Raw genomic sequence first — 19,000 nt, forward strand, 5'->3', positions numbered from 1 at the left:
AATGAATCTAAGAGTGATTGAGACTTAGAGAAGTTAAATAACATGCATAGGTCAGTCAGCTGGGAAGTGGCCAGACATGGTTGAAACCCAAGCCTTTTCATTCATTTCTAATTAAGAGTTTTTGTGCTGTGAAACTTTCTCAGATTTCTAAAAGCTCTTAACCACAAGAAACTAGATTTCCTCCGTTTCATTTGCTGCCTCTCCCCGTATCGTTCCAATGATTCCATTGTTTGTGAACAGCCAAACTTTTAAAATCTAAGGAGCCTTGTGTCCCTTCTGACTCCCCACCCCTCCCTCACTCTCCCACAGCCACAGACACAAAGACTCCACTTCCTTCTATGGTAGTTTTATAGCTGGAAAGTTCTAGATAACCTGACCGCAGCCTCCTGCGGCACAATTTACCATAAATCTTCAGGAGTGTTTGGTGTAACCGTTTATTGTGGGACCTGGTTTGATGTGGGAGGCCTTTTGGGTACATGGGCAGCTTTGTGCAGTGCTGTGTGAGGCACAGCATGGGTGAGCCCCTGCCGTTTCTCTGGCTCTGATGTGGCTGTCCCTTTGTGAACTGTGGTTTCTGATTCTGGAATAGCTCACCCTCTCAGAGGAGAATGAAGCCAGGTGACATAAGCCCCAGTTATAGAACATTTTGATGGATTCACCTCTTTTTGGATGTGGACGAAGGAGAGTCCTGAAGAGGAAAAGAGATATGTTCTCAAAGTTTCCGAAGTTAAAGCCCAAAGCTATGGTGAGAGTTGGGTTGAAGTACCAGCCCCTACCCTGACAGTGTTGAGTTTGGGCTCCCCCTGTTGGATGCTTTGGAAAATAATTATTTGAAATTCAGGAAAAATGAAGACAAGGGTAGGGGCAAGCGAAAGAACATTTATTGGGAGAGAGCTTGCTATATATTTGGCATTTTAGGCATCTCATTTTACCCTAAAGTAATCCTGTAGACAGGGTTAATCAATCCTGTTCTGCAGATTTGGGAACTGAAACTTGCCCAAGGTCACACAGGGATTTGAACCCAGAGCTTTCCCCAACTCCCTAAAGTTCTCTGAGCCAAGGGAACCACCGCTGAATGGCAGGCCCTTCATTTCCACTGGGTCTGTTGCTCATTTTGTCACGACATCCCAGGGGCCCAGGGACGGTCTGCTCCCATGATTCCCCCTTAACCACTGGTGTGCTGGAGCCAGCTCAGGCTGACTGGTGAGAGTAGCTGTTAAGTATTCAGAATTATACAAGCTGATTGTAAAACCTTTGGTAGTTGGAAATTGGTCATGGGGAGAGGGAGTATTTACATGGTGGAAATTGGTAACCTCTGCAAATCCAGGATTTCAACCCTCCATGCTGGTTGTCAGCATGCCACGATAACTGAACCCTGCACTGAGGTCCTAAATGCCCCTAACTGAGCACTAACTTTGATGCCCTGAGTGATTGCTAAGGACTACAGGGTCAGCCTCCAGTAGTCACCAACTTTCAGCAGCAGACTGAGGAAAGAAAGACATATCTGTTGGAAAATGAGGAAGTGTGTGCACATGGGACAGAGAAAAGAGGGTAGAGAATATTGGTTATTCACACATGGACAAAGTACCAATGTGTTTAACCACAGGGATCTTGGAGCAGGGCGGCGGGGGTTATGGCTTGTCATTAGAGTCCTTTTCTTTCAGAGCAATGGAAGAAGAGATGCAATTCATGTGGAAACTAGAAAAGTGCCCCGGACTGGGGGTGGGGAACACTACACAACTCAGAGAGGGGAGCTCTGTGTGTGGAGAGAAAGAGGTCTGGGGTGGGAGGCAGTTTGTGAACTACATTCCTGACCCTGAGACTACAGTTAGGATCCTTTTCCTGCCAGGTGGTGACTATTCTGGCAGGGTCCCCAGATTACCCAGCGCTACAGGCTGTGTGCTGAGCCAGATGCCTCTAAGCCAACTCAGGATGCGTTGGGCCATCTCCATTTGAGGACTGGAGTCAGGCGCCTTCCTCGCTAGTTGAGATGCTGCAAAGAAACAGCCACCTCCCATGATAAAATAAGAGGTACATCCTTGTGGGGGGGTGTCTCCGTGGGGAAGAGAAGGGACTTCCCCGCTCTGCCCCCACTGGAAGTTTCCCTGACCCAGCGGCACTGAAGCCATCAGGTAGACTTCCCTAAAAGCTTAGAGAAGAAAAGGGAAAGCAAAGAAGTGAGCAGCAGTCACAGATAATCTGACTCACAAGGCACAGCCGGTGTACTCCCACTTACAGGGTCTTCTCCTCCCGTGTTCCTAGCTTGCTGCCTTCCTCTCAAAGAAACTCCTTGAGTCTGAGGGGAGAAGGTTAGCGACTCATGGAAGTTACCCCCACTGTCTGTTTACAGCTCCCTTTCTGAATTCCAGGTCCCTGCCCGAGGACCCACCTCACCTCTCCCTCCTGCTGCCAGAATGCCCACCTCTTACAGACCACACTTCCTGCCAAGTGTGTGACCTTATCATGTGGGGCACAGCAGGAAAACCACTGGTCTCCAGGTAACCCCCACACAGTGAGGTTGGGGTGTTGTCGTTTATTTCAGGTGTTGTTGACTAAACACACAGATTGGATAGGTGTCCATAGGGTAGGAGCTGTGCGACTGATGTGACATTTAGGATTAATTAGCCCTTTCTGCAGGGCAGGCTTCCACCCCCCGGTACAGCTTCCAGGCCAGAGGGGCCTGGGCAGACCTCACTGGCAAGGTGGACATGGAAGATATGTGCAAGGGGAGGGAGGCTTGTACTGAGGCTGCCAGGTTTCTGTGAAGCAGAGGGTAGCACCCTGTGGCACAGAAACTGATAATCAGCTAGCTACCGCCTGGGGCACCACCTTCTCTAACCTTTGAGAGTATCTGCTTCCACTGCTTGTTCACGTCTGTTCATTCCACAAATATTTACCAAGTTTCTCTTAGCGGTCATGTGCTACATAAGACATTGGACATAGAAGTGAACATGACAGCCCTCTTGTCCCCATGGTGGTCACAGGACAATGGGCTGAAAGACATAGGGCAAGATTAAAGAGTACTGGGCATTATGAAGGAAAAGTGCGGGTGTATCACGAAGTACGTACTGAGCAGGAGAGAAGGTGGGAGTCCCAGAGGGCAGGGAGCATGCCTGGCTCCTGTACTAGAGCAGGTTTGGCTGGAGGAGACATGGATATATTTGGTTGAAAAGATGAAAGAATCTAGCTGAGTAAAGGGATTGTGCGTGCGGTGAGGTGGGGTTAACCCTTCTTTAGCTCAGCTTGGCAAACAGCTTTTGTAAAACTGCGGATACTCTGTCTAATGAGAGGAAAGAGAGATAGTAACAAGATGCACAGGTCTGGGGCAACTTGCCCAGAGAGAAGCCTCGAGGCAGTTTCCTTTCCACTTGGGCCTGAACCCTGAATTGACCACTTACTAGATATGAGAACTTGAGTGAGTAGCCCACCTTTCTAGTGCCTTGTTTTTGGTAAATTCTCTCTATCTCCTAACATTGTGAAGATAAAAGACAATGTATGTAAATTTGAATGTTACTGTATGCTATAATATTAACACTATATTATTATAGTATAACTGTTATATAGAGTATATGTATATTATATACATAGTATAATATTTATATACAATATAGTACTGTATATAGCATACATATAATACTGGGGAGGGCGGAGCCAAAAAATGTATACACATTTTAAGAGATGTTATCTATGTATTACTTTTCAAAGTTGAATTGAATTGCGGTAGCAATATATAGTATGTTCACTCAAAAGATGGAATTAATCAAATGAATGCTAGCATCACTATGCGACAGGCAAAACAGTCAAAGAAAATGGTGGAAGCACGGTTGTCATTTGAGGAGCGCAAGAACATCTTGAAGTGGTATTTGAAATTCGAGAATGTTGTGGAAGTACAATGACAATGGAGGCATGAGTATGCGACAGATCCTCCAACACGCGCCTAACTATCGCACGCATTCGTCATAAAGTTGAGACGCATGGTGCTGTGTGTGATGTGCACAAGGGGAGATTTGGGAGGCCTCGCATAGAAACAAGTCCTGCTTTTTCTACTATGGGTGTTGGAACAGTTTACACACTCGCCACAGAAGCCTACCAAACAATGTTCGCCATAATCAGAAGTGTCTGGATGCTCATGGTAACCACTTTGAGACTGTTTTGTAATTGCAGAAGTCAAACCTGACTTGTATCCATCTTTTGTTATCGGTATACAGACGTCTGACAATTAAGTTCACAAGCTCATCCTAGAAAAAGTGCTACATACCTCACTGCTGAATATCACAATGGTCACATTTGAAATACTCCCCTTGGGAAGCTTTGCACTGATGCCAGTGCCTAGTCCGCCCTTCAAAGCAATTTTGGAACTCTTTTTTCTGGAATGGCCATCAGAGCTGTCGTCGTATTACCCTTGATGTCCTGAATGTCATCAAAATGTCTTCCTTTCAATATTTCCTGTATCTTTGGGTAAAGAAAGAAGTCATTGGGGGCCAGATCAGGTGAGTAGGGAGGGTGTTCCAATACAGTTATTTGTTTACTGGCTAAAAACTCCCTCACAGACGGTGCCATGTGAGCTGGTGCATTGTCATGATGCAAGAGGCATGAATTGTTGGCGAAAAGTTCAGGTCGTCTAACTTTTTTATGCAGCCTTTTCAGCACTTCCAAATAGTAAACTTGGTTAACTGTTTGTCCAGTGGTACAAATTCATAAGGAATAATCCCTCTGATATCAAAAAACGCATTGCAACAAAATTCGCAAACTTAATCGTCAGACCTCGTACAAGTCATGTTTGACTTCTGCAATTACAAGAGGAGCTCAAAGTGATTACCATCTGAGTCCAGACACTGTTGATTGTGGTGAACTACTGTTTGAGCAACATTGACCAATGTGTGCACTTGTGTACATTTTTTTCCACCCCCCCCCGTATATTATATATATATATATATCGATATCATATATATATATAGTATACACTATACTATAGAGTAAAATATAACTACAACTAATATTATAACTGTTAATATAATTAATAATTATAATCCGTGGTAGTTAGTATTATTATTTATGTACACTAAGGTTATATCCAAAAAGACTTTGATAGTTACAAAAGAGGACATAAACGTTACCATCTGGATATTGTTAAACAAGAGTACAATAATAACGTTCTGCCATGTGAGGACATGGGGAAACAACAGCCATCTATGAGCCAGGAAGCAGCCTTCACCAGGCACAGAATCTGCCAGTGCCTTGATCTTCAACTTCCCAGTCTCCAGAACTGTGAGAAATAAACTACTGTTGTTTATTTTTTTTTAAAAAAAAAAAGTGAAATAATAAATCAAGTAGGAAGGGAGGGAAGGTGTGTATACAGTGCTAGATGATATCTATGTAGAGAGAGGATGAGCCCTTGGAAGATGAACCGGAATCCTATCCAGTTGGGAGAGGCCCCTATGTTTGGCCTGCTGACTGCTTTTACCAACCTCCCTCCCCACAAGACATCATGTTCCAGGGAGTTCAGAATTTTCCAACCTCCACAATCCATTTGTAATGTTTTGGTTGAGGGGTACTGAAAAGGGGAGACTGGTGTGCATTCACCCACTGGCCATGCTTGCAGAAAGGAGAGAAGACCCTTTTAACCTTAACAAAAGGCCCCAGAGATCTTTGTGTATCTCCAAATTAGAAGATACATAAACACTTGTCCAGATTTTCTGGGCCATTCTCAGTTACATTTATGTGGAGAGGCTGCTTCCTGTTTATGTTCTCTCACCACAAGTTAACCACTGTGCCTACTTTCACTTAGGTTTTGTATCTTACTCTGTGAGAAAATTTTGAGCTGCTTAAAAACATTTCCTGAAATAGTTTCTCAAATCTCTTTCCAAAATCCTGCATTTATTATGGATTAAGAAAGGTGGGCTGCCATCAAGATCAAAATGTCCATCTTTAATTTATCCCGGTTTATAAAACCATTACTTTCTCAGAACTCTTCACATTTTCATTACTTTTTCAATTCTAGTTGACATAGAATATTATATTAGTTCAGGTGTACAACATAGTGGTTAGACACTATAACTTACGAAGTGATCCCCCTGAAAAGTCTAATACCCATCTGACACCATACATAGTTAATACAAGATTATTGACTATATTCCCTATGCTGTACTTTACGTCCCATCACTGTTTTTATAACTGGCAATTTGCACATCTTAATCCCTTCCCCTTTTTCATCCAGCTCCTCAACCCCCTCCCATCTGGCAACCCTCAAAATGTTCTCTGTATCTGTGAGTCTGTTTCTGTTTTGTTTGTTTTTTAGATTCCACATAGTAGAAGTGAAATCATATGATATTTGTCTTTCTCTGACTTATTTCACTTAGCACAATACCCTCTAAGTCCATCCATGTTGTTGCAGATGGCAACATTTCATTCTTTTTAATGGCTGTGTAATGTTCCATTACATATAGGTATGCACTACCTCTTCTTTATCTATTTATCTATTAATGGAGACTTAGGTTGTTTCCACATCTTGGCTATTGTAAATAATGCTGCAATGAAGGTAGGGATGCATGTGTCTTTTTGAATTAGTGTTTTGGGTTTCTTCGGATAAATACCCACAAGTGGAATTACTGGGTCCTTCTCTGTCTTTTGTTATATGTCTTTTGATATTTGCATAAAATATCTTTTTCCATCCCGTACTTTCAGTCTGTGTGTGTCTTTTGATCTAAGTGAGTCTCTTGTAGGCAGCATATTAAAGGTCTTGTTTTCTTATCCATTCATCCACCCTATGTCTTTTAATTGGAACATTTAATTCATTTATATGTAAAGTAATTACTGATAGGTACGTAGTTTTTGCCTTTTTATTATTCATATTTAAAAATTTTTCTCCTCCTTCTCCTCCTCCTCTTCCTCTTCTTCCTCCTCTTTCTCTTTCTTCTTTAAGAAGTCACTTTAATATATCTTCTAATACTGGTTTGGTGGTGATGAAGAACTACTTTAGATTTTTTTTTTTGTCTGGGAAGAAACAAAGGTATTTTTGAAAAAGATTTTTATTAAAAATATAGCTAACATACAATACTATATCCGTTTCAGGTGTACACCATAGTCATTCAACATTTATCTACCTAAAGAAGTGGTCGCCGTAAGTCCACAACCATCTCACACCAGACTGCACTATCACAATATTACTGACTATATTCAGTATCCTCATGACTTATTTGCTTTACACCTGGAAATTTGGATTTCTTATTCCCTTTCTCCTTCCCCCCCTTTTTAAATTTATTAATTACAGTTGACATTCAATATTATTTTATATTAATTTCATGTGTACAGCATAGTGCTGAAACATTTATATAATTTAAGAAGTGACCCCCCTGACTGGTACTCACCTAGCACTATACATAGTTACGAGGGAATATATAATACCATATATTCCCTATTACATCTCCAGGACTATTTGGTAACTACAAATTTGTACTTCTTAATGCTTTCACCTTTTTCACTCTGCCCCCTAACCACTTCCCATCTATCACCCCCAACAAATCTAATGTCCATTTGACCCCGTAATAGTTATTACAATATTATTGACTATAGTCCTTGTGCTATACCTATACCCCATGATTACTTTGTAACAACCAATTTGTACTTCTTAATCTCTTCCCCTTCTTTTTACCCACAGCCCCAACCTCTCTCCCATCTGTCAACCATCAAAATGTCTGTATCTGTTTCGTTTCTATTTTGTTGTTAATTTTGTTCTTAGATTCCACATATAAGTGAAATCACATTGCATCTGTCTTTCTCTGTCTGTCATACTCCATTCAGCACAACACCCTCTAGATCCATCCATACTGTCGCAGATGGCGAGAACCCATTCCCTTCCATGGCCTAGCAATATTCCATTGTATATATGTACCACCTACTCTTTGGCCGTTTATCCATCAATGGACACCCAGGCTGCCTCCACATCTTTGCCATTGTAAACAATGCTGCAATGAATATATGGATGCAGCATATGTATGGGTTTTGTTTTCTTATCCATTCAGCCAACCTATATCTTTTTATTGCAGCATTTAATCCATTTACACTGAAAGTAATTGTTGATAGGTATGTAGCTATTGCTATTTTATTATTCATAATTTTGATTTTTTTCCATCTTAAAGAAGTCCCTCTAACATTCCTTGTAATACTGGTTTGGTGGTGATGAACTCCTTTAGCATTTTTCCTGTTTGGGAAGCTCTTTATCTGTTCTTCGATTTTAAATGATAGCCCTGCTGGTAGAGTAGTCTTGTTTGTAGGTCCTGGCTTTTCATCATGTTGAATATTTCCTGCCAATCCCTTCTGGTCTGCAAAGTTTCTGTTGAGGAATCAGCTGACAGTCTTATGGGAACTCTCTTGTAAGTTACCAGTTGTCTTTCTCTTGCTGCTTTTAGGATTCTCTCTTTGTCTTTAATCTTTGCCATTTTAATTATGATGTTTCATGGTGTGGGCCTGTTTGGGTTCATCCTGTTTGGAACTCTGTGCTTCCTGGACTTGTATGTCTATTCCCTTCATCAGGTTAGGAAAATTTTCAGTCATTATTTCTTCAAATATGTTCTCAAGCTCTTGCTTTCTTTCTTCTCTTTCTGGTACCGCTATGGGGCAAATGTTGTTATGCTTGATGTTGTCCCAGAGGTCTCTTAAACTATCCTCATTTTTTTCCCCCATTCTTTTTTCTTTTTGCTGTTCTGATTGGGTGTTTTCTGCTACCTTGTCTTTCAATCACTGATTTGATCCTCTGCTTCATCTAATTTGCTGGTGATTCCTTCTAGTGAGTGCATTCTTCATTTCAGTTATTGTATTCTTCACTTCAGACTGGTTCTTTTTTATGGTTTCTATGTCATTTAATTATGCTAGCAATCTCTTTGTTAAAGTTCTCATTAAGTTCCTTAAGCATCCTTATAACCATTGTTTTGAACTCTGTCTCTGGTAGTTTGCTTGTCTTCATTTCTCATTTATTTAGCCTCCATTTCATTTAGTTATTTTTCTGGATTTTTCTCCTGTTTTTTCATTTGGGACAGATTTCTTTATTTCCTCATTTTGGCTGTCTCTCTGTGTTTGTTTCTATGTGTTAGGTAGTGTCCCAGTGTTGGCCAGGTGGCCTTATGCAGTAAGTGTGCTGTGGGGCCCAGTGGCACAGTCTCCCTGGTCACCTGCCCTCAGTGCTCCAGGAGTGTCCCTTGTGCGGGTTGTGTGTGCTCTCCTGTTATAGTTGAGCCTTGATTGCTCTTGGCATGTCAGTGGATGGGATTGACCCTCAAGCTGATTGGTGGTGGGGTTTGGTTATATACACAGCTATGAGCTGCTGTGTGAGAGGCTTACCCCCACTGAATGAGATTCACCCCAGTAGGCTCTGGTGCCTGTTGAGACCACCCTTTGCATTTGCCACTTGTGGGTTAATTGGGCAGTGCTCTGCTGTGGTCTGAAGCCAACCTCCAAGTATGTTTGTTCTGGGGCCTCTTGGGAGGGACTCTGTGCAGGCCCAGGTCACCCACAGCCTGTGACTAGCTGGGAGCTACCTGGTAGAAGATACAAAGTGATCCACAGTTGTTTTCTACCTGTGTTAAACCTAGAAGTACATGGGGGAGGCCATGCTGTGAACTAAGGACAGCTACCACCAGTACTGGGCCTGGGGTAACTCTGCAAAAAACCAGGATACCCTGAGGCCTGCTGCCACCTGCCAGCTTCCTTAAGGTTTAGCCACTGATAAAGGCTTGTGCAGTACACAAATTGGGTGAGGCAGGATCTCAGGGAGTCACTAGAGTGGGAAGAATTGTGGTCACCAGGTTAATGTAGACTCTGGTGTAGTGCCAATGCTGAGCCTGGGGTGACTCAGTAAAAGTCTCAGAGCACAATGAGGTCAGTTGCCACTTGCCTGGGGGCTTTGGATTCTGATAGTTTTCCAAGAAAGAGTGCAATGAGAGAGGGGCTGGCTGCTCACAGAGAAAGTGCCTCCAGCGGTTTGCAAGTTGGGTAGGGCAGGGTCCTAGTTGAGTCAGCATGGTGGAGCAGTGGAGTTCACCAGGTCGATCAGATTCATATTTGGCCTATGGGGTCAGGCTCAACCTGAAGGTGCCCACCTGAAGGTGCCCACCTGACAGCTGCATGGAAGATGGACCCCTCAATGAGAAAATGTTGACTGTCGTCCAGTCCTCTCCCGAAGCCACACTCCTCAGTCTGCCCCCTGTGTGTCTCTGAGGCCCCCAAGTCACTGTCCCTCTGTTGAAACCCAAGGTGAGTGCCTGTGAACAAGTGAGTCTGTGGGCAGGCTGTTTAAGGGGACGTCTGGGTTTCCTGGCAGCCTTCTGTCCCACTTGAATGGTTGAAATTCCCACTCCTTTTCACAGCCAGATGTTGTGGGAGCTCTTCTTCCCAGCACCTGTACTCTGGGCTGGGAGACTGGTGTGGGGGGTTTGGGGTTGCTCACTCCTCCAGGGGGAACCTCTGCGGCTGAGATTTCCCTCCTGATTTCAACCATCACATAGAGGTTTGGGGCTTGTTCTGTGTCTCCACTCCTCCTACCAGTCTCGATGTGGCTTCTTCTTTGTATTTTTAGTTATAGGACTTCTGTTCAGCTAGAATTCAGATGGTTCTCCAGGTTGATTTTTCTATAATTTAGCTGTAATTTTAATTTGTTCATGGAAGGACGCAGGCATGGTGTTTATCTACTCTGCCATCTTGGATCCTGTTTTGTTTATTTGTGACATGGCAAAATATTTAATGTCTATAGGTGTGTCTCATTCCCATTCTTTTTATTATTTGATAGCTTCCCCAAACGGGCAGTTCCATAGAAAACATGGGCACTTTTCCAGCAGGGTTTGAAAATCATTAAGGCCCTAGTTCTCTTGACATAAATATGATTGTAGGTGAGGTCTTTCCGCAGCATCTTCAGGACTCTCTGGTTAAGGAAAAAAAATAAACAGTTCTACAGGACTCCTGAGATCTTCTGTTCTTCTGAGACCTGGCGCTGGGAGCTGTGCTGCTGGAAATAGCAGTGGGATTAGACATTGCAAAGGTAGTCCCCATACACAGTGATGAGCATCATGGGGGTGGAGAAGCTCTTGTAGCCATCTCAGCTAGTTGCTTGGCAGCTGGCATGTCGTCCCCCTCTAAGATTTGGCTCCTAATGCAAGAGAGTGCACCATGTGCCAGGCACAGCATAACTCCAAGAAACAAAGTTTTTAAAAAGTTTTTTCCAGTTGGCTTCTGCCTACTGGACCACCCACTGAGAAATACAAAGCTGCTATAGGAAGCTGGGTGGGCTGCTGTCATCACCCAGCTGGGCAGTACCGTTCTTGCCTGAGCCCCAGCAAAACGGTGCATTCCCACATGTCAGGGGTCCTCAGGGACAACTGAAACCTGGATTGAATATCCATATCAAGGAGACACAAACAAGTAATAAAGCTATTATTCTTCATTGTTTCACTGAAATCATTTGAGATACGATTAGCAGTAGTACTGAATTAAGTCCCATTGTTAATTATGTTTGGGTGGGGGTTTTTGGCCAAATTAATGGGAACACAATTCAAATGTTGCTCCTTCACTGGGGACAGACAGAACCCATATATAGTTTGCATCTTTCCTCCTGTGTAAATTCCTCTCCCTTTCTATCATTATCATTATGTCGTTATTGAACTCTTCAAGGCATGACCCTTATCAGGAAATGATGGGAAAATGCATTTGCTCTGTCATCACCAATTATGTTGTGACTTCTTGCATATAAATGTACCCAGCTTCCAGGCTCACTTGTTTATTATAAGAGGTCCAACAGCCTTTGTTTAGAGATGTGGTTCATGCATTGCTTACTGGATTTCTTGGAAAAGGATCTAAAATAGTGGATGGTCAGAAGAATCACTGCAAAGGGAGTAATGGCTGGTCATGAGTCACATCAAACACAAAGCCCTGACTGGAGATACTTGGCATCTTTTGGACATTTTGCAAAGATGACAAATTTCTTTAGCTAGGCCTCTGCTGAAACATTAGATGGAGAAACCTTTGCTGATTGTGTTATGGAGGTCTTTGGCCCTCCAGTGGCCTCAGACCTCCCACATTAGATGGAGATTGTCCCTCCAGCACCTTTACTACATGTTGTATGAAACTTTAGTTATTACATATAGCCACCAGGTGTTTGAAATAGCAAATAGGTAAGAGGTGTATTCCCAAGAAGAGTGAGTGAAGTTGCCTTTGACAGGTGGTTGAGGGACATTACCTGTTAGGTTGCTGAACGTATTAAATGCATGAAAAGGACTTAGCCCAGCACCTGACAGGTAGTAAGAACTTAATAAATATTAAATAATAATATAATAATTAAATAACAATAATAATAATTATTATTATTATTATATTATCTGCCTAGCAGCTTTAGCCTTCTTGGCTTCATGTACCAGCAGCTTTAGCCTTCTTGACTTCCTGATTTGCTATTTCTTTCTTGCCTTTCCTTGAGTTCTTTGGTTTATCTTAAGTTCTTCTTCTGTCTCCTGATGTAATGAGTGCCCTCATCATATCATATTTATGGTTAAAGAGTTCAGAGCAGACCTCAGGTATAGGTGTAGTAATAGATAAGGATAATGGCTAATTTTTTTCCTTTTATTTTTTTTTAATTTTTATTGAGGAATATTGGGGAACAGCATGTTTTTCCAGGACCCATCAACTCCATGTCAAGTCATTGCTTTCAAGTTGTTGCTTTCAGTCTAGTCGTGGAGGGCGCAGCTCACCGGCCCATGTGGGAGTCAAACCGGTGACCCTGGTGCTATGAGCATTGTGCTTCAAACACTGAGCCAACTGGCTGCTCACTGGAGGCTCAGCTCCAAGCTCAAGCCATTGCCTCTCACTGGTCCATGTGGAAATCAAACCAGCAACCCCGGTGTTACGAACACTGTACTCCAACCACTGAGCCAACCGGCTGCCCTATAATGGCTAATTTCCAGGTCTTCAGACTTAAGTGTATTCAGGCCCTGAGGACAGGGTTACTTTTTTTCAAAATGGAGTCCTGTATTGCATAGTTTACAGTTACTGTAATCCAAGATGGTGCTGGTGGTGATATTTGATGTGTCTCAACCACCTCCCTTTCCAAATCACAGGCACAGTCAGAATCAGGGACATCAACTTACTTTACACAAGCAGAACTTATTCATTTGGGAAATCCGAATGATGTCCAAGCTTGAGCTCCAGATGGGTGACAGTCTGGATGAGAACCACCTCAGGAGAACCTCATTCTGAGGAGCTGAATGTTATACCTTTCTGGTTCTCTCCACTGTGGTGGGTTGGCCTGGTAGGAGGAGAGGCTGGGGGCGAGGAGGGAATGAGAGAGGTGGCCTTGTTACTTAGACCCCTCCTCTGACACGTAAAGAACCAATTGGAGGGAGCAATTCCAGTGCTGTGGTTTTTGGCTCTGACATCGTCTTTACTTAAACAGCAGCAATGCCCAGGTTCAGGCCTGTGGGAAAACAGCCTGGAATCTAGGAGCCTCAGATATCTTTTCAGATTCCCCCAAATGTCTCGTGTCTTTTTTATGAGCTTACTTTTTTGAATCAGGATTGAAATAAAGTCCATAAATTATGCTGGTTGACATTTTTCTTATGTTCCTTTTAGTGTATAGGTTCTTTCTCCCATTCTGGTTTTCTCCTTGAAACATATTTGTGGAAGAAAGTGGTTTTTTTTTATTGTTGTTGTTGTTTTTGTCCTGTATTTTTTCCCAAAGTCTGGGGTTGGCTGATTATATCTGTGATGTGCTATGTAACACATTGCTCTGTCCAGTGAACTCCCTGTAAATTGGTGACTCCATATAGAGCCCTGATTCAGTGATGTTTTTGCACAACTGCTTCTTAGAGAATGCTGTGAACTTCCAACAGAATGTGCATAATGTCTCCTTGTCTCTCTTTCGGTGATGTTATTAGTTATTAGTCATCATTGACTAATCCATGATTTCATTTGGGGTTGCAAAATAGTGATATTGGAATTCTATCATTCTGGTCCTTATTTACCAGCAGGATTGCTTCTGTAAGAGAAATTCCCTCATTAACCACGTGGTCAGGTATCCTATAGGAAAAGAAGGATGAATGTTGATTTCTCTTCATTACAGTTTTTTGTTGTCGTTGTTGTTGTTTTTTAAAGATTTTATTGGGGAAGGGGAACAGGACTTTATTGGGGAATAGTGTGTACTTCCAGGACTTCTTTTTTTTCCAAGTCAATTTGTTGTCCTTTCAACCTTAGTTGTGGAGGGCGCAGGTCAGCTCCAGGTCCAGTTGCTGTTGCTAGTTGCAGGGGGCGCAGCCCACCATCCCTTGCGGGACTCGAGGAATCGAACTGGCAACCTTGTGGTTGAGCGGACACGCTCCAACCAACTGAGCCATCTGGGCGCTCAGTGGCAGCTCAGCTCAAGATGCCATGTTCGATCTTTAGTTTCCGGGGGTGCTGCCCACCATCCCTTGTGGGACTCAAGGAATCGAACTGGCAACCTTGTGGTTGAGAGCCTGTGCTCCAACCAACTGAGCCATCCAGGAGGCAGCTCAGCTCAAGGTGCCCTGTTCAATCTTAGTTGCAGGGGGCGGAGCCCACCATCCCTTGCGGGACTGGAGGAGTTGAACTGGTAACCTTGTGGTTGAGAGCCCACTGGCCCATGTGGGAATCCAACCGGCAGCCTTCGGAGTTAGGAGCATAGAGCTCCAACCGCCTGAGCCACCGGGCCAGTCCAATTTGTACATAATTCTTAATATACGTACCAAAAACCTAAAAAGTCATGCAGTTGTGATTCTTTTCTAGTTATTCCAGTGACTTTCCAGCTTACAATTTGGAGGCTAATTTTCCTTAATAGAATATCAAGTACCAATATCTTCAAATGTTGATACACTGTTACATCAAAGTCTCACTAATTCACAATTTAATATCATCTATACTACATACTCATCTTTCACAGCACATTAACAAAATGACTAGGAAAACTGGACAACCATGACCAAAGATGGTACAGAGTGCACAAAATCCTGACAGGGAGAGCCAAGACCAAGGAGTGGTTTTATTTAGGAAATAATTCTACCAAAAACAGGGAAATAGAAATAATTCAAAGTGTTCAAGACCTATTAAATGCACGACTGACTCCAAATGGCCATTTAATAAGCTCTGTATTATGGGATATAAAAATTACCCCCCTCTATGGAATGTTAGGCTGACACCCAAGACAATCAAAGCCTCCCATATTCAATATCCCACAATTTTCTGGTTGTACCAAAAAAATAAACAACCAGCAAATGATTTCATCTCTTTAAAAAAAAAAGCATTGACACTTAAAGAATGGGATGAGGTGGAATTTCCTCCTTCTTAAAAAACGTTTCTAGCGCTACTAAAAACTTGCATTTACAAACTAGTTGATACAAGTATTCCTCTGGATTGTACAAGGAGGGAGACAGGGAGCACTGATAAGACATGGTGTGATACTAACCAGACTTGGCTTCTTTCTCTCCTGCTTCCTCAGAGGCGGACTCTCCTCGTTTTCAGTTTCTCCGTTTTCTGCAGGTAGATCTTCTTTAGTTTCTGGGTGAGCCACTTTGGTCTGTTTTCCCTTTGCTCCCCTTCTCCCTTTTGTTTGCACTTTTTTATCTGCAGACTTATCCTTTCCTGCCGCCTTTTGGGGCTTCGTTTCCACTTTTGCAGGAGCAGGTTTCGACAACCTCTCGCATCTATCTCCTTGTGGGCTCCTCCTTCGCTGCCCCCGCGGGGGAGCTGAGCTTCCTCTCGCGCCCCGCCCCGTGGCGGCGGGGCGGGCGGGTGCCCGGTGCCTGCGGGCCGAGCGCTGAGAGCCTTGGCGAAGCTGGACTGCGTGGCAGCTGCCGCTGCTCCCGCCGCCCCAGCTGCTGGGACTCGCGACGGGAGTGATCATTTTTTCCATATTTTTGCCCATGACTTTTTTGGGGTATATTATGAGAAGTGGTATTGCTGGATCAGAGGGGAAATGCACATAAAACTTTGCCGGATATTGCCAACCAAATTCCCCTCTAGAAGGTTGCCCCAATTTGCCTTTCCACCAGCAATGTACTAGAATAGCTGTTTGCCCAGGGCTTTGGCAACAAAGTGTGTTGACAAACTTTTGGAGTTTTGCCAATCTGATAGTTAAAAGACTATTAACTTAGTTATAGTTTTGATTTGCATTTTCTTAGAAGGTCGAACATCTTTTATATGTTATGGAGCCATTTACATTTCTTTCTGTGAATTGTTCATGTCTCTTGCACTTTTTAAATTGAGTTTGTAGGGGTGGAAAAATTTTCCCTTCTTCTCTTCTAGGTTCTTCGGCTGGTTTAATAATCAAAATGATGTAAGACATTAACAGGAACCCTTTTGGCTCTCTGAGCAGCACCATGGTGGTGGACAAGAACAAGTGGCTTTGGAAAGGAGGCAAGAAAGGTGCCAAGAAGAAAGTGGCTGACCCATTTTCTAAGAAAGATTGGTCTGATGTGAAAGCACCAGCTGTGTACCATCTAAGAAATATTGGGAAAGCAGTAGTCACGAGAACTGAAGGAACCAAAATCATGTCTGATGGTCTCAAGGTTGCGATTTTGAAGTGAGCCCAGCTGATCTGCAGAACGATGAAGTTGCATTTAGAAAATTCAAGCTAATCAGGATGTTCAGGGCAAAAACTGCCTAATTTCCACGGCCTGGATCGTACCTGTGACAAAATGTGCTCCATGGTAAAAAAATGGCAGACCGTGATTGAAGCTCATGCTGCTGGTAAGACTACCGATGCTTATTTGCTTTGTCTATTCTGTGTTGGTTTTACTAAACAAACAAACAAACAAAAAATGCAACAATCAGCTTTGGACAACCTCTTATGCTCAGAATCAACAGGTCCACCAAATCTGGAAGAAGATGATGGAAATCATAACCTGAACGGTGTAGACAAATAACTTGAAAGAAGTAGTCAACAAATTGATTCCCAATAGCACTGGAAAGGCCTGCCAATCTATCTCTCCGCTCCATGATGTCTTTGCTAGAAAAGTCAAAATGCTGAAGAAGCCCAAGTTTGAACTGGGAAAACTCATGGAGCTTCATGGTGAAAGTAGCAGTTCTGGAAAAGCTACTGGGGATGAGACAGGTGCTAAAGTTGAAAAAGCTGACGGATATGAATCCCCAGTCAAAGAATCTGTTTAAAATTCAGACTTCTCATGGTAACAAATAAAACCTACTTGTGAGTTTTTTAAAAAGACATAAAAGACATTAACAAAGGGGCAGCTGGATGGCTCAGTTAGTTAGAGCACATGCTCTTAACAACAAGGTTGCCAGTTCAACTCCCGAATGGGATGGTGGGCTGCACCCCCCCGCAACTAAGATTGAACACAGCGACTAGACTTGGAGCTGAGCTGCGCCCTCCGCAACTAAGATTGAAGGGCAACGATTTGACTTGGAGCTGATGAGTCCTGGAAAAACACACTGTTCCCCTTCCTCAATGAAATCTTTTTTTTTTAAAAAAAGACATTAACAGGATGAAAACAAATTTCATTAGGTACTCACAGGAGTCCAGGAAGACCAGACTCAATGATAGGCAGCTGAGGATCGTATGCCATCCTAATGAATGGGGGCTAAGGAATGGGGTGGGGGTCTGGGGTTCACAGGGAGGACGGCAGATCACAGGAAGACAAGAAGAGCACATGTTTGGCCTGCCCAGCCCCAGAGTCTTTCAGATAAAAAAGTGCTCTGGTAATAGCTTTCTTCCTGGTACAGGCCCCTAATAAATTCTTTTAGGCGGTTAAGGGAGAAGTGAAAAGCTTTTCCTGAGTCTGCTGGGTCTCAGTCAAACTTATTTGTCTTTCCCCTCAACTGCAGCTAGATTTTTAGCCAAAATTATCAAAGTCGTCCACACCTAAGTTACAGAGGAATTCAACCATTTTTTCCGCCTGGTACTTATATGGTTTTTCTTTTCTTTTTTCTTTTTTCTTTTACATTCTATATGGAATTTATTCTTTTGAGTGCTATGATAAATTGATCAAATTTTTTGTTTTTTCATATAGTCTCAATTTGATATTACTACACCCTTCGCCCCACCCCTTTAGCTTGCCTTTTCCTGGACACTTTATTCTTTTTTAGGTTTGCTAAAACTGGACATGGATCAAAATAAACATCTGTTCAACTCCTGGCATTTGGTTCCATTTTGCTTCCTGTTTTTCTTTCCTGGATTCTTTCTGATTTCTGCACAGTTTTCCCCAGCAGCTCAAGGGAGCCATGACCTTTTGGGCTTCAGGAAGAGTGGACTAAAGACCTGTCCAAAGAGTGATTCAATATAGAACAGGTCCTGTTGACGCCCCGGAGGGCTGGCTCTGCATAAGGGTCAGGGTAGGGTGGAGAATGGCTTCCTGGAGGGGGGCTGCTCCCAGATGTGGAGCCATCAGGGTCTCAGTTTTTGTTGCTGATCCATGTTTTCCATTTGCACCCACCTCAGGCTTTTGTTTTTCATGTTAGGAAGTGCTAACTTTCTAACTGGAGGACACTGATGGCAGAGGGAGGAGAAGTGGGCAGAAGGGAAGAGTGGAATATGGAGATTGGAACCCCTCTTCCTCTATGCTCACATAACACCCCGGGCAGGTCCCACTTACTAGCTATTTCTACAACCAGGTGCTAGGTGCTGTGCTAAATGCTTTATAAGGAGTAAATCATTTAATTTTGCCCTGTTAGTTGGCTAAGGTTGTTAGTCCCAGAAGGAAAAGAGGCTTAGATATAAGGTTGAATTGGTAAATGTTACCAATTCAAGCCCTATATACCCAATGCTTCGAAAGGTCAAACTCAAAATGTCAGGGTTTGGAATAAGAAAAGGTTTATTGGTTGAGAAAGCACCAACCGAGAAGATGGGAGACCTAATGGTGTCTCAGATCCATCTTCAGAGAGCCCAGAATTCAGGGTTCTTATGTCACCAGAAAGGAGAATGGGTGGGGCAAGAGGTGGGATCCAAGGAAGGGGGGGTGGAATCTCCAAGCCTCTTTGTTCCCAGTGGATTCTTGATGTT

At 43.1% G+C, this 19,000-nt stretch overlaps 1 protein-coding gene and 2 pseudogenes across 2 annotated transcripts; 1 reads left to right on the forward strand and 2 right to left on the reverse strand.

Annotated features, from left to right (window-relative positions):
• Positions 1-1,894: 1,894 nt before the first annotated feature.
• On the forward strand, positions 1,895-17,234 carry LOC117020274 (40S ribosomal protein S3a-like). 2 transcript variants are annotated; one of them, XR_004422658.1, is made up of 2 exons: positions 1,895-2,031; positions 2,370-2,511. XR_004422658.1 is itself a non-coding variant. In XM_033102634.1 (2 exons), exon 2 carries the CDS (start codon positions 16,365-16,367, stop codon positions 16,569-16,571), a length of 207 nt encoding a protein of 68 aa, XP_032958525.1. In that variant the 5' UTR covers positions 1,936-2,031; positions 16,291-16,364; the 3' UTR covers positions 16,572-17,234. The 2 variants fall into 2 exon arrangements, 1 of the variants encoding a protein (XP_032958525.1); XM_033102634.1 differs by lacking the exon at positions 2,370-2,511 and adding an exon at positions 16,291-17,234 and having other exon boundaries at positions 1,936-2,031.
• Positions 10,940-11,112, reverse strand: LOC117020275 (cytochrome c oxidase assembly protein COX14-like; annotated as a pseudogene).
• On the reverse strand, positions 15,447-15,910 carry LOC117018477 (non-histone chromosomal protein HMG-14-like; annotated as a pseudogene).
• Positions 17,235-19,000: the final 1,766 nt, after the last annotated feature.

This window comes from Rhinolophus ferrumequinum, chromosome 3 (assembly GCF_004115265.2).
Source record: "Rhinolophus ferrumequinum isolate MPI-CBG mRhiFer1 chromosome 3, mRhiFer1_v1.p, whole genome shotgun sequence".
NCBI lineage: Eukaryota > Metazoa > Chordata > Mammalia > Chiroptera > Rhinolophidae > Rhinolophus > Rhinolophus ferrumequinum.